The sequence below is a fragment of the Lutra lutra genome, chromosome 2, assembly GCF_902655055.1.
Source record: "Lutra lutra chromosome 2, mLutLut1.2, whole genome shotgun sequence".
Taxonomy (NCBI): domain Eukaryota; kingdom Metazoa; phylum Chordata; class Mammalia; order Carnivora; family Mustelidae; genus Lutra; species Lutra lutra.
This window is the reverse complement of record NC_062279.1, coordinates 40,019,925-40,043,424: the sequence shown is the minus strand read 5'-3', so window position 1 is coordinate 40,043,424 and position 23,500 is coordinate 40,019,925. Positions and strand designations below refer to the sequence as shown.

The 23,500-nt window shown below is 37.0% G+C and overlaps 1 protein-coding gene across 8 annotated transcripts in view; it reads left to right on the top strand.

The window, feature by feature from the left end:
* The window catches only part of RNF170 (ring finger protein 170), a 47,689-nt gene that overhangs the window by 3,490 nt on the left and 20,699 nt on the right, over positions 1 to 23,500 (top strand). For 3 of the 8 annotated variants that reach the window (XM_047717233.1, XM_047717236.1, XM_047717232.1), the window contains exon 2: positions 3,276 to 3,419. In XM_047717233.1, the coding sequence (XP_047573189.1) occupies positions 3,283 to 3,419 (137 nt within the window). In that variant the 5' untranslated portion in view covers positions 3,276 to 3,282. Of the gene's footprint in view, positions 1 to 2,516; positions 2,593 to 3,275; positions 3,420 to 19,585; positions 19,736 to 23,500 lie in introns of those variants that run through there. The other 5 variants (XM_047717235.1, XM_047717234.1, XM_047717239.1 and 2 more) reach the window with 3 other exon arrangements.

The following is a 23,500-nucleotide window of genomic DNA, read 5'->3' as shown; positions in this document are numbered from 1 at the left end:
CAGTTTTGCAGACAGTGAAAGGTCTTTAGAGATTAAGTGGGAACACAGTTGTGGTAGTAGAACTGGAACTAAAATCTGGACTCTTAATGTCCAGGCAGGCTTGAGCTGAGGGCCTGTGCTTTAGGGCAAAACCAGCCTCACAGTTCTGGTCTAGACAGATCTAACCTTGTAATGCATGAGTTGGAGAACTGAAGTTCAGATCGAAAAGACTGACTTTTCAAGATTGAGGTATTATGTAATCTCAAGTAGAAAATTTTCTTTTTATCGTTTATCCTCAGATCTGCATCACCCCATTTTTGAACTATTGAACTCCTATAGTTCCATTTTAAAACTATGATTATGGGGCGCCTGGGTGGCTCAGTGGGTTAAGCCACTGCCTTCGGCTCAGGTCATGATCTCAGGGTCCTGGGATCGAGCCCCGCATGGGGCTCTCTGCTCAGCAGGGAACCTGCTTCCTCCTCTCTCTCTGCCTGCCTCTCTGCCTGCTTGTGATCTCTCTGTCAAATAAATAAATAAAATCTTAAAAAAAAAAACTATGATTATAAGAAAAACTACTAGTGGAAATTGAGCTATTGGAAGCCCCCAACAAGGTCAGTCATTAATAGTTCTCTTCTCCCAGTGAGAGCCCTGGCTTTAGCTGGGGTTTCCATGTGACAGGAAAACACAGCTGACCACCCTGTTCCTCTCAGGAATTTATCAGTGGCCTTTTCCCCTCCTCCCCTCTCTCTGCCCAGACCCTTTCTTTCCCCTCCCCTCTCTCTGCCCAAACACTTTCTTTGGGAATACCAGAATTTGTGGAAGTAAAAAATAACTTCCTTTCAATAACATCGGGAGCTTCTGCAGTAAAATGATGCAAATAACATTATGTGGCTCTGCAATACTTAGAGCATCCTGGGATCTCTGAGCTCTTGGAACTGTGCTTGAAGCAATATCATAAGCAATACCTTATTTACAAAGAAGTTAAATATACAGCAGAGTGAAAAAACATAATTCGTGCAGTGGAATTTACTCACATTACCCTTGATTATACGTGGAAGGACACTGAAACAAATGTAACCCATTTTAAAAAAATACAAAGGAGTCTGGGGAAGAAAAAACTATCCCTCTACCCTAATCTAATAAGATTCTTGGCTGAGACTCCCCTGTAATAAAAGACATTAACGAGAAAAAAACAGAAGCTTAATTTATTAACTTCCTGTGTACATGGGCGGTACCTAGGAAAACTGAGTAAACTCCCAAATGGCCCAAGCAGTCATATTAAATACCACCTTCAGCTAAAGACTGTTGGGGGTGGGGGGGAGACACAGTTATGGGAGGTTACCAGGAAAAGCACAGTAAACAAGGGTAAAATTGTTATGCAGATTTAAGTCAGGGCTTTCTCCAAAACAGTCTGTAGGGATTTAGTCCTCTTCAGGTATTGAGAGAGAGATACCTTTACAAATGGAGATTTCCCTTGTAAATGTCTCTTTCAGGGAAGGGTAACTTCTACTTGAGTTTCAGAACTTTTCCTTTGCTGTTTTTTTAAAAAAAGAAAAAAAATCATGATTTGGGGGTGACAAATTCTGCTCCCCTTCAGTAGTAAACTGCCCAAAGTTAATACCATTGGGAAAAGTCGTTACAACTCTGTGAAGTAATTAGATTCAGAAGAGACTGGAAATCTTGACACAAGGGGATAACATTTTGGTTATCTTTTGTACAGCTGCAAGTAGTTATCACTGCCCATAGGATTTTTGACACAGCTGTAGAAAGCTTCTATAATTTTAAAAGAGAAACCTGGGCTCCTGGCTGGCTTAGTCATTGGAGCCTAAAACTCTTGATCTTGGGGTTATGGGGTTGACCCCCACGTTGGGTTTAGGGATTACTTAAAAATAAGATCTTTAAAAAAAAAATAAAAAGGAAACCTGGTAAAATAAACACCTAAATTTATTGCATGACCCACCCCTAGATTATTTGAGGCTGTTTATTCAGTTTCAGTTGGCAGTTCGTTTGATTATTCTTTTGAATGGAAATAATGAAATTCGAGCTGCTTCTGAGTTTCCTGGTGTGTGGCATAATGGTCATTTGAAACCCATCATTAGAAAGTTCCTGATACATTGGCTATTACTATGTGTAAAGATGAATTTGGCTTTGATCTCTTTGTTTGCTTAGGTTTCTTCCATTAGGTACTTTCCTTATTTCAGCAGCCAATTCAGATTCTTTCAAGGGTGTTAGACTTTCGCAAAGTTTCCTCTTAACAGAGTCACTAGGTTGATGACAAACTTTTCAGTGCAATAAGTTACATAGATACAGAATTTTATTTTAGTTATAATAGTCATATATGTTTACGTTTTCCTTTAAGGGTCTTAAGAGACTAAATTTTTCTGTTTTGCAATATAAAAAATGTGAATTACCTGTGATACTTGGATTCTGATACTTGGGTTATTTCCCTTCATACCTATAGGAATTGGGTATTACATTTTTCTGAAGCTTAGTGTATGGGAAGGAGAGTTTCATATCCTCCCTTTTCTCTTCATAAGGAAATGCAACCTCAGAGTGATTCCATATTCCAGGCAGTTCAAAGAATTCTCAACCATAAGCTGAGCTTAGTTCCAGGTGAGGCTAATAGTTTTTCAAGCCCCCAAATTTTCATTAATTCAACTAATCTTAGTATAGATACAAATGTCCTATAGCCTAAATGTCTTTTACTTTTCAAATTACTAACATTATAAGTAAGGTAAGTCACTCATATTTAAACATATATTTATTAGGTCCTACTGTGTGCAGAGCACTATGCTAGATAATACAGGAATATTTACAGAAGAAGAAAATACATTGCCTTCCCTATCCATCCGTGGTACATTCTAGGACCCACTCAGTGCTGTGAGGGTGAAGAGGGATCTGATTTACTGGGAGAATTGATTTGGTATACAAGAATGAGAAGAGCAGTTGGCCATGAGGAATGTCTTTTTTTCCTTAAGATTAAAGGAACAGAGCTTGAAAAAGAAAGGGTGTTTTTAAAGATTTTGTTTTAAAAAAATGTGAATAGATGATAAATTAGAGTAATTGTTTATCTTAAAGGAAATAAAATTTTGTACTCCTCAAAATAATGTGTCTGGCAAATTTTAAAGAACTCATTAACGGGAGAATCTCCACTAGAGTTGTACTTAATGCAACTTTCCTTAAGTGGGCGCTTTAAAAAATTATATATATTAGAAGTCAGTTATATTTGTGTGGTTTTGATTAGTATATGTTATTTTCACTGTGTCATTTGTAACTTTTTTTTCTTTATCTTTTAGACTTGGAATGGCCAAATATCAAGGTGAAGTTCAAAGTTTGAAATTGGATGATGATTCAGTCATAGAAGGAGTAAGTGACCAAGTACTTGTGGCAGTTGTGGTCAGTTTCGCTTTGATTGCTACCCTGGTATATGCACTTTTCAGGTGAGACTAAAGGACAAAAGAATTGAAATAATGTATATTTGCAAGGGCCACTGCTTTCTGATTGCTTCTAGTAATTTTTAATACTTCATTTAAAGAACTGAGTAATAGAGCTCGGTAATTGTGATGTGGAAATGGAGTTTGGAGCCAACAGCCAAGAAAGAATTCTAGAGATGTCTTCGGTGCAAAAAGGAGATTGGTTTTTTTTTTTTTAAAGACTTTATTTATTTGACAGAGGGGGAGAGAGAGAGAGATCACAAGTAGGCAGAGAGGCAGGCAGAGAGAGAAGGGGAAGCAGGCTCCCCGCTGAGCAGATAGATCAATATGGGGCTCCATCCTAGGACCCTGAGATCATGACCTGAGTCAAAGGCAGGGGACCAACCACTGAGCCACCCAGGCACCCCTAAAAAGGAGGTTTTATTAAAGAATGAAGACAGGATCTGTGGGCAGAAAGAGCTGCACTGGGGTTGACGGGTGACTGATTATGTATTTTCAAGTTGGGAGGGGTTATAGGTAGCATCAGTCTCTAAAGAATTTATTTATTTATTTAGATTTATTTATTTTAGAGTAGGGGGGCAGGGGGACAGAGGGAGAAGGAGAGAAGCAGAATCCCTGCTGAGTACAGAGCCTTACACAGGCCTCAATCTCAGGAACCCGAGATCCTAACCTGAAGGGAAAAACCAAGAGTGGGACGTTTAACTGACTGAGCCATCCAGGCACTCCTAAGAATTTTGGAAGATTTCCAGGACCTTGAGGGGCTAGCTATTGTTAGGAAAAGTTCATTTATTACTTTCTAATAAAATGTTAGTCGTGAGACCCTTCAGATGTGTATCAGTGGGCCATATGCATGGAGGATGATTGATAACATATATCTTGGGGTGGGAGGGGTAGAGATAAAGGAAGTTTCCAAAGGAATTAAGGTAGATTTACAGGACCCTTCAGGGTCAGGATAGTGTTAAGCTAAGATTGCCTTTTGCCCTTAGCAAGGGGTCAATATTGAGGCAGCTGAGTTCCTAGAGGAAGGTCACCCTGTTTCAAGGACTTGTCAATGAGCTGTGGGCAGTAAGGGCACTTAATTTTTTCTTTTGCTTTTGTTTTTCTCATCACTTCTATATTTGCTAATGTATTTTATTTTTCACTAGGCTCTAAATGCTACCGTATATTGTTCCTGTTGTTGGCTGTCTCATGAGATAAAATCACCTTAAATACCGTATTTTGAAAAAAATATTAATATTTTCCATGGAAATATCACAGTTTTAAAATGTAATTTTCATAATTGAATCCTTCAATTTTTAGGTAATAGAGATAATAAGTACAAGATATTTTAATTCTTGGGGCGCCTGGGTGGCTCAGTCGATAAGTGCCTGCCTTCTGCTTAGGTGTCCCGTTTGGGCCACCTGCTCTGCAGGGAACCTGCTTCTCCCTCTCCTATTCCCCATGCTTGTGTTCCCTCTCTGGCTGTGTCTCTCTCTGTCAGATAAATAAATAAAAATCTTTAAAAAAAGAAAAGTACTTTTAGTCTTTAAATAGAAAAACAGGCAAAGAAACAAAGTTGGACAGTATGGAGGGAATTAAGATTAAAGTTAAAATTACTGTTATAGAATCAGGAATTCTATAAACTTAGAATATAAATATAAATATAAACTTAGAGGCTTTAGGTGTTTATATATCATTAAGTAGACACTAGGATATAAACTAGAAATTTAAGTGTTAACACAAGGAAATAAATAAAATTTTATGTATAAGTATGTGTCACTGAAAACAGAAATAGAAAAAAATATAAAATAGAAAAAATAATTTCTAAAATTACAAATCAGTGAGTTTGCTCTAAAATTATAGAAAAGATTTTTAAACATCAAGATTCTTAGATATGACACAAAATATGAGCAACGAAAGAAAAGAAATAGATAAATTAGACGTCATCAAAATTCCCAACTTGCATGCTTCAAAGGATATCATCAAAAAAATGAAAAGGCAGGGGCACCTGGGTGGCTTAGTTGATTAAGCATCAGCCTTGCACTCAGGTCATGATCTGAGGGCCTGGAATCAAGGTCTGCCTCAGGCTCCCTCCTTCTCCCTCGCCCCCATCCCTTCCCCCTGCTTGTGTTCCATGTCTGTCTACAGTCTCTCTGTCAAATAAATAAATAAAATCTTAAAAAAAAAAAAAAAAGAATGAGATGCAGATATAACTTTATTATGTGGAAGTATCCATGACAAATTTTTGAGCGAGAACTGATGATTGAAAGACACATCACAAAACCAAAGGTCAAGTAAACTATACTGTTTAAAAATTATTTTTGATAAAATTAATTTTAAAATATTTTGCTTTTTCCTTATTTTTCTAATTTTCCTGCTATGGGTATTTATTACTTATATAATAAAAGTTTTCCCCACAGACTGGAAAGATATGAAGTGCAAACCAAAAGTTTGTTTGTTTGTTTGTTTAATTTAATTTAATTTATTTATTTGACAGAGAGAGCACAAGTGGGGGAGCAGCAGGCAGAGGGAGAGGGAGAAGCAGGCTCTTTGCTGAGCAGTGAGCCTGATGCGGGGCTTGATCCAAGAACCCTGGAATCATGACCTGAGTCGAAGACAGATGCTTAATGACTTAGCCACGCAGGTACCCCCAAACCAATAGTTTTATATTTAAAAAGGCAATTGTATGTTGTAGATGTGAAAAACTTAGCAGTATTATGCTGCATTAGTCAAATAACCAGATAAAGGTCACATTTGGGTAATTTACAGTTTGGGTGAATAATTTTAAACTGGTAAACATTCAGGGGAAGTTACCAGAGTGGGTAAAGCTATAAAAACCATATAAAATGCTTGAAGGGACTGGGGATATCGAGCTTAGTGGAAAAGTCTGTTGGACATAAGAGCTGTCTTTAAATATGATCAGGGCTTATTTTATTGAAGAATTAGATTTATTAGATTTATTTTATGTGGCTTCATGGACAGAACCAAGGCCAATAGGTAAAGATAAATAATAGATTTTGGGTCTACCTTAGAAGTAACTTCTCAAAATATGTAAGGTACTTCATATTATACTTTGAATCTTCAGTCTGTCATATGATTGGGTAGGAGGTCAGTTTAAGTTCCTGTCCAGCTCTTCAGATTCAAATTCAGTTGGCAGTTGTAATCCTGTTACTTCTACTGAAGTTATCAATTAGTAATGAGTTGGGAGAGGGGAGCATGTGTAGTTTACAATTTAGATAAAACTTTTGTCTCTTTTCGGTAATTTCTTTGAGGTTTTGAGCCACTATAATTATTTTTTTGTATTGTGGCGAGATAAACACAGCATAAAATTTACCACTTCGGGAACACAGTTCATTGGCATTAAGTACAATGACAATGTTGTCTAGCCATCACTACTCCCTTGCCAGAACTTTATCATTCCAAACAGAAACTGTACCAGTTGGGGTGCCTGGGTGGCTCAGTGGGTTAAAAGCCTCTGCCTTCCGCTCAGGTCATGATCCCAGGGTCCTGGGAGCGAGCCCCACATCAGGCTCTCTGCTCAGCGGGGAGCCCGCTTCCCCCTCTCTCTCTGCCTGCTGTTCTGCCTGGTTGTGATCTCTGTCAAATAGATAAATAAAGTCTTAAAAAAAAAAAAAAAAGAAAGAAAAAAAAGAAACTGTACCAGTTAAACAATAACTTCCCATTCTCCTTCCTCCCAGCCCTTGGAAACCTCTGTTCTACCATTTATCTCAATGAATTAGTCAATTCTGGGTACCTCATAAAGTGGAATCATGTAATATTTGTTCATTTGTGTCCGGCTTACTTCACTTAGCATAATGCTTTCAAGATCCAGCTACATTCTGGCATGTATCAGAATAGCATTCCTTCTTATAGCTAAATAATACTCCATCGTATGTATATACTGTATTTTGTTTATCCATTTGTTTTTGATGGACATTTGAATTGCTCCCACCTTTTGGCTATTAGTTTGACAAATACTGATACAACATTGAACATTAGTGTACGAATACTTGCTTTCAATTGAAATTGCTGGATCATATGGTAATTCTATTTTTAACTTTTTTTTTTTTTTGGAAGATTTTATTTATTTATTTGACACACAGAGATCACAAGTAGGCAGAGAGGCTGGCAGAGAGAGAGGGAGGAAGCAGGCTCCCCACTGAGCAGAGAGACCAATGCGGGGCTCGATCCCAGGACCCTGGGACCATGACCCGAGCTGAAGGCAGAGGCATTAACCCACTGGGCCACCCAGGTGCTCCTATTTTTAACTTTTTAAGGAAAGTGTTTTTCACAGTAGCTGGCCCATTTTACATTTGCAGCATCAGCAGTGTACAGTGGTTCCAATTTTTCTGTATCTTTGTCAACACTTGCTACCTTCTATTTTTTTATAATTGTCATCCAAATGGGTGTAAAGTAGTATCTCATTGGAGGTTTTTTTTTTTTTTTAAGATTTATTTATTATTTATTTGAGAGAGAGGAAGTGTGCGTGCATGCACATGCGCTAGTGGGCGGAAGAGGGGCAGAGAGAGGAGAACCCAGAAGCAGACTCCCCACTGAGTGCAGGCCAAATCCCAGGACCCCAGGATCATGACCTGAATGGAAATCAAGAGTCCACTGCCTGATAGGCTGAGCCACCCAGGTGCCCCTGTGGTTGGAGTTTTGATCTGCATTTCACTTACGATGAATGATGTTGATCATTTCATATGCTTATTAACAATATATTTGTCTTCTTCGAAGGAGTCTATTCAAGGTCTTTGCCAATCTTTGAATTGGGGTGTTTGCTTTTTATTTTCAAGTTATGAGAGTTTTTGTTTGTTTGTTTTTGTAGACACCCAACATGGGGCTTGAACTCAAGACACTGAAATCAAAAGTCTCATGCTCTACCAACTGAGCCAGCCAGGTGTCCCTTTGAGAGTTTTTTCCCATTGAAGTATAGTTGACACAAAAGTTATGAGAATTCTTTATATATTCTGGTATTACTCACTTAACAATATGATTTCTAGATGTTTTCTTCTATTCTGTGAGTTGTCTTTTTACTTTCTTTATAGTGTCCTTTAATGCACAAAGTTTTTAACATTGATAAAGTCCGATTTATTTTTTCTTTTTTTTCCTATGTTGTTGGTGCCATATTTAAGAAATCATTGCCAAATCTAAGGTCACGAAGATTTTCTTCTATGTTTTCTTCTAAGATTTTTGTAGCTTTAGCTCTTAAGTATAGGTCTTTGATTCATTTTGAGCTCATTTTTGTATGTGATAGGAAGTAAGGGTCCTTCTTCATTCTTTTGCATGTGTATATTCAGTTTTCCCAATAACATTTGTTGAAAAGACCACCCTTCTTTCTTGAAGGGTCTTGGTATCTTTTTTTTTTTTTTTTTTTAAGATTTTATTATTTGACAAAGAGAGACACAGCGAGAGAGGGAACAGAAGCAGGGGGTGTGGGAGAGGGAGAAGCAGGCTTCCCACTGAGCGGGAAGCCCAGATTTGGGGCTCAATCCCAGGACCCTGGGATCATGCCCTGAGGTGGAGGCAGAACTTAACAACTGAGCCACCCAGGTGTCCTGGGTCTTGGTATCCTTATCAAAAACAACTTGACCATTTATATGATTTTATTTCTGGATTCTGTGTTCTATTCCATTGGGACATATATTTGTCCTTAGGTCAGTACCATACCATTTTGATTACTATAGATTTGTAGTAATTTTGAAATCAGAATGTATGTGTCCTATAACATTGCTCTTTTTCAAGATTGTTTTAGCTAATTGGGGTCCATTGACATAACATAAATTTTAATTTGGGTCTTTCTTTCTTTCTTTTTAAAGATTTTATTTGTTTATTTGACAGACGGAGATTACAAGTAGGCAGAGAGACAGGCAGGGGGCGGGGAAGCAGACTCCCTGCTGAGCAGAGAGCCGGATGTGGGGCTTGATCCCAGAACCCTGGGATCATGACCTGAGCTGAAGACAGAGGTTTAACCCACTGAGCCACCCAGGCACCCCAGTTTGGGTCTTTCTTTCTTTCTTTTAGAGTAGATGATTTTTTCCCCTAGTTTTTATTTTAAATTATAGTTGACATACAATATTAGTTTTAGGTATATAACATGGTAATTCAACAGCTTTATGCATTATCAAATACTCACCACAGTGAGTGAGTTTAGTTGCCATCTGTCAATGTATTAAATTATAGTAGTATTCTCTGTATTTCCTATGCTATACTTAACGTATTTGTGATTTATTTACTTTACGTTGGAGAGTTTATACCTCTTAATCCCTTTCACCTATTTTGCCCATCCCCTTTCCCTCTTACAGCCATCAGTTTGTTTTCTGTATTTAGGAGTCTGCTTCAGTTTTTTATTTTGTTTGCTCATTTGTTTTGTTTCTTAGATTCCAGATATAAGTAAATTCATATGGTGTTTTGTCTTTTCTCTGACTTGTTTCACTTAGAGTAATACCAGCTAGGTCCATCTGTGTTGTCATGAATGGCAGGATTTCATTCTCTACCCCTCCTAGATTTCATTCTTTCTTATGTTGGGTAATATTGTGTTGTGTACATGTATCACATCTTCTTCATCAATTTATCTATCAAAGGACACTTAGGTTGTTTCCGTATCTTGGCTCTTGTTGATAATGCTGCAACAAATATAGGGGTACATATATCTTTTTGCATTGGTGTTTTTATTTTCCTTGGGTGACTCCCCAGAAGAGGGATTATTAGATTATATGATTTCTATTTTTAATTTTTTTAAATTAAAACTGCCATTTGATTTTCCACAGTGGCTGCACCAATATACATTCCTACCAGTAGTGCACAAAATTTGCCTTTCTCCACATTCTGGCCAACACTTGGTTATTTCTTATCTTTTTGATAATAGTCATTCAGACAGGCGTGAGGTAATGCTTCATTGTTGTTTTGATTTGCATTCCCTGATGATTAGTGGCACTGAGCATCTTCTCAAATGTCTGTTGGCCATCTGGATGTTTTCTTTGGTAAAATGTCTATTTGGGTCCTTTTACCATTTATTAATCAGATTATTTGGGGGTGTTGTGGTGCTAAGTTGTATGAGTTCCTTATATATTTTGGATATCAACCCCTTAGTGGATATAAAATTTGCAAATACCTTCTATTCAATAGATTACCTTATTACTTTGTTGATAGTATCCTTTAGTGTGCAAAAAGCTTTTTAGTTTGATGCAGTCTCTTTTGAATTTACTTTTGTGTATGGTATACAAAAGTGGTCCAGTCATTCGCATGTAGCTATCCAGTTTTCCCAAGACCCTTAATGAAGAGACTGTCTTTTTTCCCCATTGTATATTCTTGGTTCTTTTGTTGTACATTAATTGGCCATAAAAGCATGGGGTTATTTCTGGACTCTATTCTGTTCCATTGATGTTTGTATCTACTTTTGTGTCATACCATATCCATACTGTTCTGATTACTATAGCTTTATAGTATATTTTGAAAACTGGATTTGTGATACCTCCAGCTTTGTTCTTTTTTCTCAAGTGTGTTTTGGCCATTGGGGCTCTTTTGTGGTTCTGTACAAATTTTAAGATTATTTGTTCTAGTTTGTGAGAAATGCTGTTGGTATTTTCTTTTCTTTTTTTCAAAGATTATTTATGGTGGAGAGGGGCAGAGGGCAAGAATCTTCAAGCAAACTCCCCACTGAGTGTGGAGCCTGATGCAGGGCTTGATCTAATGACCTATGAGACCATGACCTGAGCCAAAACCAAGAGTCAGATGCTTAACTGACTGAGCTACCCAGGCACACCAAAAAATGTTATTGGTATCTTTGCAGAGATTGCATTGAGTCTGTAGATTGCTTTGGGTACTATAGACATTTTAACTATGTTAATTCTTCTAGTCTATGAGTGTGCTATGTCTTTCCACTTGTTTTTGTTGTTTTCAGTTTATTTCATTGGTGTCTTATAGTTTTCAAAGTACAGGTCTTTAACCTCCTTGGTTACATATATCCCTAGGTATTTTATTCTTTTTGAGGCAGTTGCAAATGGGACTGTTTTTTAAATTTCTCTTTCTGCTGTTTTTTTGTTAATGTATAGAAATGGAGCAGATTTTTATATATTAATTTGGTATACTGCAACTTTCCTGAATTCATTCATTCTAATAATTTTTGATGGAGACTGTAAGGTTTTCAATGTATACTATCATGTCATCTGCAAATCATGACCATTTTACTTTTTCACCAATTTGGATGCATTTCATTTCTTGTTTGATTACAGTGAGTAGGACTTGAGTAGTGTGTTATATACGGAATGTGGGGAGGATGGACATCCTTGTTTTGTTCTTGCTCTTAGAGGAAAGCTTTCTACTTTTGACCATTGACTATGACATCACCTGTGGGTTTCTCATATATGTCCTTTATTACGTTGAGGTATCTACCCTCTAAAACCCGTTTTATTGAAAGTTTTTTATCATGAATGGATGTTGAATTTTATCAAATGTTTTTCTGCATCTATTGAGATGATCATATGATTTTTATCCTTTATTTAGTTAATGTGGTGTAACATGTTGATTGAATTATGGGTATTGAACCTGTCTTATTATTGTGAAATGACTCCCACTTGATCATAGTGAATGAATCACTTAATGTAGTCTTGAATATGGTTTGCTAATATTTTGTTGAGTATTTCTGCATCTGTGTTCATCAGAGACATTGGTCTGTAATTTCCTTTTTTTTTTAATTGTGTCTTTGTTTAGTTTTGGTATCAGGACAATGATGGCTTCTTAGAATACATTTGGAAGCATTTCTTCTTTTCTATAGTTTTAAAATTGTTTGAGAAGGGTAAGTATTACCTCTTCTTTAAGTGTTTGATAGAATTTACCTGTGAAGCCATCTAGTCCTGGACTTTCTTTCTTAGTTGTGTTTTGATTATTGATTCAGTTTCATTATTAGTCACTGGTTTGTTCAGATTTCCTAGATCATCTTGATTCAATCTTGGAAAATTATATATTTCTATCAATTTATCCTCTTCTAGGTCATCCACTTTGTTGGCATATAATTTTTTGTAGTAGTTCCTAAAAATCTTTTGTATTTCTATAATGTTGGTTGTAACTTCTGTTTCATTTCTGATTTTCCTTGAGTTCTTTTTTTCTTGCTGAGTTTGGCTTAAGATTTATCAATTTTGTTTATCTTTCCAAGAACTAACTGTTAGTTTCACTGATCTTTTCTTTCTGTTTCTTTTTTTTTGTCTCTATTTCATGCATTTCTACTCTAATCTTTATTATTTCCTTCCTCTTCTAACTCTGAGCCTTGTTTATTCTTTTTCTAGTTTCTGTAGGTGTAACATTTGTTTATGAGAATATTCTTGTTTCTTGAGGCAGGTCTCTATTGCTATTAATATCTCTCTCTCTCTTTTTTTTTTTTTTAAAGATTTTATTTATTTATTTGTCAGAGAGAGAGAGAGAGCGAGCACAGGCAGACAGAGCGGCAGGCAGAGGCAGAGGGAGAAGCAGGCTCCCCACAGAACAAGGAGCCCGATGTGGGACTCGATCCCAGGACTCTGGGATCATGACCTGAGCCGAAGGCAGCGGCTTAACCAACTGAGCCACCCAGGCGTCCCTATTAATATCTCTCTTAAAACAACTTTTGCCGGATACCAAAGATTTTGAACCTTTGTGTTTCTATTTTCATTTGTCTCCAGGTATTCTTTTTTATTTCCTCTTTGATTTCTTTGTTAACCCGTTGGTTATTTAGTAGCATGTTGTTTTCCATCCACATGCTTGTGTTCTTTCCAGTTTTTTTTTCTTGTAATTGATTTTGTTTCATGTAATTATGATTGGAAACAATGCTCAATAGGATTTCAATCTTCTTAAATCTGTTGAGACTTGTTTTGTGCCCTAATGTGTGATTTGTCCTGAAGAATGTTCCATGTGCACTTTAAAAGAATATGTATTCTGCTCTTTTTGGATGGAATGTTCTGTACTTAACTGTTAAGTCCATCTGGTCTAATGTGTCATTCTAAACTATTGTTTCTTTATCGATTTTCTGCCTGGATGACCTATTCATTAATGTAAGTGGGGTGTTAAAGTCCTCTCCTGTTACTGTATTGCTGTCAATTTCTCCTTTGAGTCTGTTAGTCATTGCTTTGTGTATTTAGGTGGTCCTATATTGGGCACATAGATACTTAAAATTGTTATATCTTGTTCCTGGATTTATCCTTTCCATTATGTAATGTCTTTCTTTATCCCCTGTTAAAATTATTGTTTTATTACTAAAGTCTATTTAAGTAGTGCTATCCCAACTTTTTTTTTTTTTTCCTCTTGTAAGACGTGTCTTTTCCCATCCCTTCACTTTTGGTTTAGGTCTGAAGTTAATTAACATTTGATGCGTCTCTTTTGGGGGGAGGGGAGGGAGGTTTCAGGAGTAGAATTCAGTGATTCATCACTTACGGATAACACCCAGTGTTCATCCCAATTGTCTACCTTAATGCCCATCACCCATTTAGTGCATCCCCATACCCTCCTCCCCTGTAGCAATCCTCAGTTTGTTCTCTACAGTTAAGAGATTTCCCTCCCTCTCTGTTTTATTTTAGTTTATTTTTCCTTCTTTTCTCCTATGTTCATCTGTTTTGTTTCTTAAATTCCACATATGGGGGAAATCATAATGATATTTGTCTTTCTCTGACTGACTTATTTCACTTAGCATAATACACTCTAGTTCTATCCACATTGTTGCAAATGGCAAGATTTTATTCTTTTTTTTTTTTAAGATTTTATTTATTTATTAGAGAGTGCATGAGCAATGGGGAAAGGCAGGGGAAGTGGGAGAAGCAGACTCCCCACTGAGCCAGGGATCCTGATGCAGTGCTCCTTCACAGGACTCTGAGCTCATGATCTGAGCCAGAGGCAGATGCTTAACTGACTAAGCCACCCAGATGCCCCAAGATTTCATTCTTTTTGATGGCTGAGTAATGCTCTGTTTTATATATATATATAATATAATTACATATATATACACACACACACATATATATGTATATATATGTATACACATACATATATATATATAAATTCACATATATACACATATATGCATATATATACACACACACACATACACATACATTATATATATATATATATATATATATATATATATATATGGTGTGTTGAAGGGCATCTTGACTCTTTCAACAGTTTGGCGATTGTGGCCATTGCTGCTATGAACATTGGGGCTCTTTTTCATAATTTGGCTATTTTTTAAAAAAGATTTTATTTATTTATTTGAGAGAGAGCAAGAGAGAGCACAAGCAGGGGTGAGGGGGAGAGAGGGAGAGGGAGAAGCAGACTCCCCAGTGAGCAGGAAGCCTGATGTGGGACTTGATCCCAGGGTCCTGGGATCATGACCTAAGCTGAAGGCAGATGTTTAACTGACTGAGCCACCCAGATGCCCCTTGGCTATTGTTGACAGTGCTGCTGTAAACACTGGGGTGCATGTGACCCCTTTGAATAAACATTTTTTTATACTTTGGATAAATACCTAGTAGTGCAATTGCTGGGTCATAGGGTAGGCATCTTCCTTTTTTTTTCTTTTTTTAAGATTTTATTTATTTATTTGACAGAGAGAGATCACAAGTAGGTAGAGAGGCAGGCAGAGAGAGAGGGGGAGAAGCAGGCTCCCTGCTGAGCAGAGAGCCCGATGCGGGGCTCGATCCCAGAACCCTGAGAACAATCATGACCTGAGCTGAAGGCAGAGGCTTAACCCACTGAGCCACCCAGGCACCCTGGCATCTTCCTTTTTTTATGCATTCAGTCACCCAATGACTTTTGATGGGAGAATTTTTTTTTTTGTTAAGATTTTAGTTATTTATTTGAGGGAGAGAGAAAGCATGAATAGAGGGGAGGGGCATAGGGAGAAGGAGAAGCAGACACCCTGCTGAGTAGGGAGCCCAATGCAGGGCTTGATCCCAGAACCCTGGGATCATGATCTGAGCCAAAGTTAGATGCTTAACCAACTCAACCATCTAGGTGCCCCAAGAATTCAGTTTATTTACATTTAAGTGATTATTGAATGCACCCAACATGCATAAAACAGTTAATACATAAAATACATAAAACAGTTAATTGCAAACATAAAATAATTGATAGTAATAGAATACTCCACTTATATCAATGGACAGATCATCTGTATAGAAATTCAACAAGGAAACTGGCTTTGAATGACATACTAGGCCAGAGTGATTTAACAGACATGTTCAGGACACTCCATCTTAAAACAACAGAATACACATTCAAGTGTATCTGGAACATTCTCCAGAATAGATCACATATTAGGCCACAAAACAAGTCACTCAACACATTAAAAAAAATCTAAGTCATATAATTTATCTTTTCTGGCCACAATGCTATGAAACTAGAAATCAACCACAAGAAAAAATCTGGGAAAAACACAAATACGTGGAGGTTAAATAATATGCTCCTAAACATTGAGTGGGTCAACCAAGAAATCAAAACTTATATGGAAACAAATGAAAATGAAAACAACAGTTCAAAATCTTTGGAATGCAGCAAAAGTGGTTCTAAGAAGGAAGTTTAACAATAGAGACCTACCTCATGAAGCAAGGAAAACCTCAACTAAACGACTTAACCTTATACCTAAAGGAGCTGGAAAAAGAGGAACAAACAAAAATCCAAACCCAGCAAAAGGAAGGAAATAATAAAAATTAGAGTAGATATAAGTGATATAGAAAGTAACAACAACAAACCCACTAGAACATATCAATGAAACCAGGAGCTGGTTCTTTGAAAATATAAAACTGATAAGCCTGTGGCAAGACTCATTTAAAAAAAGAGAGAAAGAGAGAGAGGATCCAAATAAACAAAATCACTAAAGAGAAGTAATAAGCAATACCATAGAAATACAAGCAATTAAAACAGTATTACAATATTGTGAAAACCTATATGCCAACAAATTGGACAACGTAGAAGAAAATGGATAAATTCCTAGAAGCATATGACCTACCTATATGGAAGGCAGGAAGAAGTAGAAAATTTGAACAGGTTGATTACCAGCAATGAGATGAATCAGTAATCAGAAAACTACCAAAAAACAAACATCCAGGAACAGACAGCTTCGCAGAGGAATTCTACCATACATTTAAAGAAATGATACCTATTCTTCTCAAACTATTACAAAAAAATACTGAGGAAGGAAAACTTCCAAATTTATTCTGTGAGGCCTGTTATCACCCTGATACCAAAACTAGAGAAAGATACCATAAAAAAAGAATACTATACGCTAATATTGCTCATGAATGTGGGTGCAAAGATCCTCAACAAAATATTAGCGAACTGAATCCAACAGTACATTAAAAAAAATCATACAGACAAACCATAAGTGACTCTTAATCTCACAAAACAAACTGAGGGTTGATGGGGGGAGGGGGTTTGGGAGAGGGGGGGTGGGGTTATGGACATTGGGGAGGGTATGTGCTATGGTGAGTGCTGTGAAGTGTGTAAACCTGGCGATTCACAGACCTGTACCCCTGGGGATAAAAATATATTATATGTTTATAAAAAATAAAATTTAAAAATAAAAAAAAGACAAAAACAAAAATTTTTATCCAGTCCTTCTGGAATCATGAAAATCATCATTAAAAAAAAAAATTATACACCATGGTCAACTGGGATTTATTCCCAGTATGTAAATGTGGTTCAGTATTCACAAAACAGTCACTATGAAACACATCAATAAGAGGAAGGATAAAAACTGTATGATCATTTAAACAGCCCTTAGAGCCTCCTGGCCTGGTCCTGGGAAACTCTTAAGTCTTAGGGCCATAAAAACTGGAGTGCCCTTTCCTTTTTTTTTTTTTTTTTTTTTTTTTAATTTAATTTTTTTCAGTGTTCCAAGATTCATTGTTTATGCACCACATCTAGTGCTCCATGCAATACGTTCCCTCCTTAATACCCACACCAGGCTCATCCATTCCCCCACTCCCCTCCCTTCCAAAACCCCCAGTTTGGTCCACAGTCTCTCATGTTTCATCTCCCCCTCGGATTTCCCCAAGTTCACTTTTCCTTTCCTTCTCCTAATGTCCTCCATGTTATTCCTTATGCTCCACAAGTAAGTGAAACCATATGACAATTGACTTTGTCTGCTTGACTTATTTCACTCAGCATAATCTCCTCCTGTTCATGTCCATGGACAGTTCTGTCCATGTTGATACAAAAGTTGGGTATTCATCCTTTCTGATGGAGGCATAATATTCCATTGTATATATAGACCATATCTTCTTTATCCATTCATCTGTTGAAAAGCATCTTGGCTCCTCCCACAGTTGTGGCCATTGCTACTATGAACATTGGGGTACATATGGCCCTTCTTTTCACAACATTGTATATTTGGGGTAAATACCCAGTAGTGCAATTGCAGGGTCATAGGGTAGCTCTATTTTTAATTTCTTAAGGAATCCCCACACTGTTTTCCAAAGTGGCTGCACCAACTTGCATTCCCACCAACAGTGTAGGAGGGTTCTCCTTTCTCCACATCCTCTTCAACACTTGTTGTTTCTTGTCTTGTTAATTTTAGCCATTCTAACCTGTGTAAGGTGGTATCTCAGTGTGGTTTTGATTTGAATCTCCCTGATGGCTAATGATGATGAATATTTTTTCATGTGTCTGTTAGCCATCGTATAATGTCTTCTTTGAGTGCCCATTCCTATTCTGACCCATTCCCAGGTTTATGGGTTGCTGTTTAGCAAAACAGAAGAGCCTCTAGTACATTAGTACATTTAGTAACAGAGGAGTAGGGGAAGGTGTTGGTGCAAACATAAGGGCACAGACTCAGAAAAGAACATTTCAGCATCATAAGAAAGGATAAAGACCATACAGTCATTTCAGTATATGCAGAAAGAGCATTTTACAAAGTACAACATCCATTCATGACAATAACCTTCAACAAGGTAAGTTAGATGGAACATACCAGAGCATAAGAAAGGCCATATATGAAAAACTCATAGCTAATATCATACTCAATGGTGAAAAGCTGAGCGCTTTCCCCTAAGGTCTGGAATAAGACAAGGATGTCCACTCTTATCACTTTTATTCAACATGTACTGGAGGTCCAACAATCAGATAAGAAAAAGGTATAAAAGGAATCTAGATTTGTAAGGAAGAAGCAAAACTGTCATTATTTGCACATGACATGAAACTATTCATAGAAAACCCTAAAGACTGTCAAAAGACTATTAGAACTAATAAATGAATTCAGTAAAGTTTCAGGTTACAAAATCAATGGACAAAAATCTGTTGCATTCCTATACAGTAATAAAGAAGTGGGAGAAAGAGAAATTAAGAGAAGAGTCTCATTTACAGTTGCACCAAAAACAAATATTTAGGAATAAATTTAACCAAAGAGGTGAAAGATACATACTTTGAAAATTAAAAAACACTAAACAAAGAAATTTAAGGCAATGCAATGAAAGGGAAAGACAATGCTCAAGCAATCTTGAAAAACAATACTGGAGGTATCACAATACCAGACTTAAAGTTATATTATAAAGCAGTAAGTGGCATAAACATAAGACACATAGAATAGAGCTTGGGTGGTTCAGTTGGTTGAGTCTGACTCTTGATTTTAGCTCAAGCCTGGGGCTCAGGGTCATGAGTTGAAACCCCAAGTTGGGCTCCACGTTGGGTGTGGAGCCTCATTAAAAGAGAAAAAAATACACAGATCAATAGAACATTATAGAAAACCCAGAAATAAACCCATACCTACATGGCCGATCGTCTTCTTTTTTTTTTTTTTAAGATTTTATTTTTTCATTTGACAGATCACAAGTAGGCAGAGAGGCAGACAGAGAGAGAGAGGATGGGAAGCAGGCTCCCTGCTGAGCAGAGAGCCCGACGCGGGTTTCGATCCCAGGACCCTGAGATCATGACCTGAGCCGAAGGCAGAGGCTTTAACCCACTGAGCGACCCAGGCGCCCCACATGGCCAATCTTCAACAAAGGAGGCAAGAATATATAAAGATAGTCTCTTTAATAATGGTGTTGATAAATCTGTACAGCTGCATGCAAAAGAATGAAAATGGACCACTTTTTGTCACCACACACAAAAATAAATTCAAAATGAATTAAAGACCTGAATGTGAGACCTGAAACCATAAAAATTCCAGAAGAGAGCATAGGTAGTGATTTCTTGGACATCAGCCATAGTAACATTTTTCTAAATTTGTTTCCTGAAGTAAGGGAAATAATAACAAAAATAAACTGTTGGGAAGACCTCAAAGTAAAAAGCTTCTGCACAACAAAGGAAACAGGCAACAAAACAGAAAGACAACCTACTGAATGGGAGAAGATGCTTGGAAATGATATATCCAGTGAGAGGTTAGTATCCAAAATATATGAAATATATATATATATATGAAGAATATATATATGAAATATATATATATATATATGAAGAACTTATATATCTCAATACCAAAATACCCAAATAATACAATTTTAAAAACGGGCAGAGGGAGTGAATAGATGTTTCTCCAAAGAAGACCAACAGACACAAAGATGGCCAACAGACACATGAAAAGATGCTCAACATCACTTATCAAGGAAATGCAAATGAAAACTGATGAGATACCACCTCAGAGCTGTCGAAATGGCTAAAATCAAAAACACACGAAACAACAAGTGCTGGCAAGGATGTGGAGAAAAAGGAACCCTTGTGCACTGTTGATGGGAATGGAAACTGGTGCACCCTCTGTGGAAGCAGTATGGAGGTTCCTCAAAAAATTTAAAATAGAGTGATTCAGTAATCACTCTACTGGGTATTTACCCAAAAAAATACAAAACCACTAATGAACAGGATATATGTACCCCTGTGTTTACTGCAGCATTATTTATGGTAGCCAAAGTATAGAAGCAGCCCAGGTGTCCACTGATAGATGAATAAAGAAGATGTGGTATACATATACAATGGTATATTATTCAGCCTTAAAAAAAGGAATGAAGTCTTGTCATTTACAAAAATATGGATAGAGCTACAGAGTGTAATGCTAAGTGAAATAGTTGGAGAAAGACAAATACCTTATGATGTCACTCATATATGGAATTTAAAACAAAACAGATGAGCAAAGGAAAAAAAAGTGAGAAAGATAAACCAAGAAACAGAGCCTTAATTATAAAGAACAAACTCATGGTGGTTACCAGAGGGGAAGTTGTTAAGAGGATGAGTAAAATAGGTGATAGGGAGTAAAGACTACACTTAAAATGGTGAAAAAAAAATATTAAAAATAAAAAGTGATTATTGATAAGTTTGTAGTTACTGACATTTTGTCAGCTATTTTCTGGTTGTTTTTGTTCTTCTCTTATCCTTTCTTTTGCTCTCTTGCCTTGTAATTTGAGGATTTTTTTTTAAGTGTTTGCTTGGATTCTGTTCTCCTTATGTTTTGTGTATCTATTATGGGCTTTTGGTTTGTGGTTACCATGAGATTCATATATAACATCCTACATATATTTAGATGTCTATATATACTGGTTAAGTTGAAGGTGTTTAAGTTCAAACACATTGTAAAAGCAATACATTTTTGCTCCTTCCCCTGCATGTTTTATGTGCATGATGTCATATTTTACATGTATTTTATGTATGTCTTTTTTTTTTTTAAGTTAGCTCTGCACATAACATGGGGGCTTGAACTCATGACCCTGAGATCAAGATTCATATGTTCTCTTTTGTGCATGTGTGTGTATCTCAACTAGTTTCTATAGATATGGTTGATTTTACAACTTTTGTATTTTAACCTTCATACTAATTCTATGAGTGAATGATCTACTGCCTTTACTGTATGATTGCTTTACCAGTGAAATTTTTTCCTTTCATAATTTTGTTGCTTATAGTTTTGACATTCTCTTTTCTGCTTAAAGAAGTCAACTTAACATTTCTTGTAAGGCTGGTTTAGTGGCAATGAACTCCTTTAACTTTTGTTCATCTGGGAAACTTTTTATATCTCCTTCAATTCTGAATGACAACTCTAGCAGATAGAGTATTCTTGGTTATAGGCTTTTACTTTAGGAGTTTGAATATATCATACCAGTTATTTTTGGCCAACAAAATGTCTGTGAAAAATCAGCTGATAACCTACATCTTAGAAATATTGTCTTCAGTCTGTGAACATAAGACGTCTTTCCATTTTTTTGTGTCTTCTTTAATTTCCTTCAGCAATATATTATAGTTATAATAAATTTGTCTTAAGCTGTTGTGAATAGTTGCCATTTGTTGACATACCAAAAGCCAGTCCAAAAGGTTTGGTAAAGCAGTTTAACGTATAAACCACAGACTTGTGCATTTGTAAACTTTGATTCAAACTTTGTTTCTTGACCCAGGGTTTGGGCATCATTTCCTTCTTCATATTAGAGCTTCCTGGCTTCTTTCAAGGGCCACGTAACTTAACTGTTTAATTTTGGTTTCTCCTTTCGAAGAATAATGAAGGACCATTAATCATTAGTAAATGATGTACTTTGTTTCTGTATTAGAGCCACTGTTTTCCTGGCTTCTTACTTTATTCGGACCTACTTAGTGTTATTTCTCATAGCTGAGATGATCACATTTTTAAAAAGATTTATTTATTTATTTTAGAGAGTGAGAACATGAGTAGGGGGAGAGGGAGAGAGAGAATCTCAAGCAGACTCCCCCCTGAGCGCAGAGCTTGACACGGGGATTGATCGCATAACCCTGAGATTGTTACCTAAGTAGAAACCAAGAGTCATATTTTTCTTTTTTAAAGATTTTACTTATTTATTTGACAGAGAAAGGGAGCACAAGCAGGGGGAGCAGCAAAGGGAGAGAGAAGCAGGGAGCCCAATGTGGGGCTCAATTCTAGGACTGTGGGATCATGACCTGAAGGCAGATGCCCAATCTCCTGGTCCACCAGGGGATTTTTTTTTTTTTTTTTAAGATTTTTAAAATTTCTTTGAGAGAGAGAGAGAGACAGAGAGCATGCGCGTGGGCTCGAGCACACAAGCAGGGGAGTGGCGGGCAGAGGGAGAGGCAGGCTCCTCCCTGAGCAGGGAGCCTGCTGCGGGACTTGATCTCAGGACTCTAGGATCATGACCTGAGCGGAACGCAGCTGCTTAACCAGCTGAAGCACTCAGGTGCCCCTAGATAATCATATTTTGAAGACTGTCTAATTTAGCTTTCAGTCTGTCTTAATTATCCCTTTATTTTCTAGATTTTTGGTTCTGTGCTCATAGTTGCTAATCACACTTCCGAGCTACAGGCCATGTCAGCATCTCAGGCTGTTTGTAATTGTTCTCTGGCTATACTTTGACTTTTCTAACATTCTACTACCAGATTTTACAGTCTTTTACCTTCTCCTTTATGGAAAGAAACCAAAAGAAAGACCTTCCAGTTAAATGGTTTATATCTATACTCTGAAAAATAGTAACTGTCTTTTTCCAATGAGAAGGGAATGGTTTTCAGGTGTCATAGAGAAATGTTGTTTAGTTAGGTGTGTACTGGTACTCAAATGAGATGGTTCATGTGCTGTTCCCTGATAGATTGTTTCCACCAGAGGGTAGCTTTCTTCTGGAGATGTTTACTCAGTCACGAGAAGGTACTATTTAAAATAAATAATCCGGGGCGCCTGGGTGGCTCAGTTGGTTGAGCATCTGCCTTCGGTTCAGGTCATGATCTTAGGGTCCTGGGATTGAGCCCCACATCGGGCTTCTTGCTCTGTGGGGAGCCTGCTTCTCCTTCTTTCTCTCTCTGCCTGCCTTTCTGCCTAGTTGTGATCTCTCTCTCTGTGTCAAATAAATAAATAAAATCTTGTAAAAAATAAAATAAAATAAATAATCTACCGAAATTTAAGATAAACAGTTCAAGTAGCTTTATTACATTCATGGTTTATGTTATGTTATGTTATGTTGTGTTATGTTGTGTTGTGTTATTTGAGGTGGGGAGAGGAGCAGAGGGAGAGGGAGAAGCAGGCTCTTTTCCTCCACTGAGCAGGAAGTAGTATGTGGGGCTTGATCCAGGACCCTGGGATCATGACCTGAGCCAAAGGCGGACACTTAACTGACTGAGCCACTCAGGTACCCTTATGTTTAGTTTCCGATTAGATATTTGACTTTTTTTTTTAATGTTTGTCAGAACTA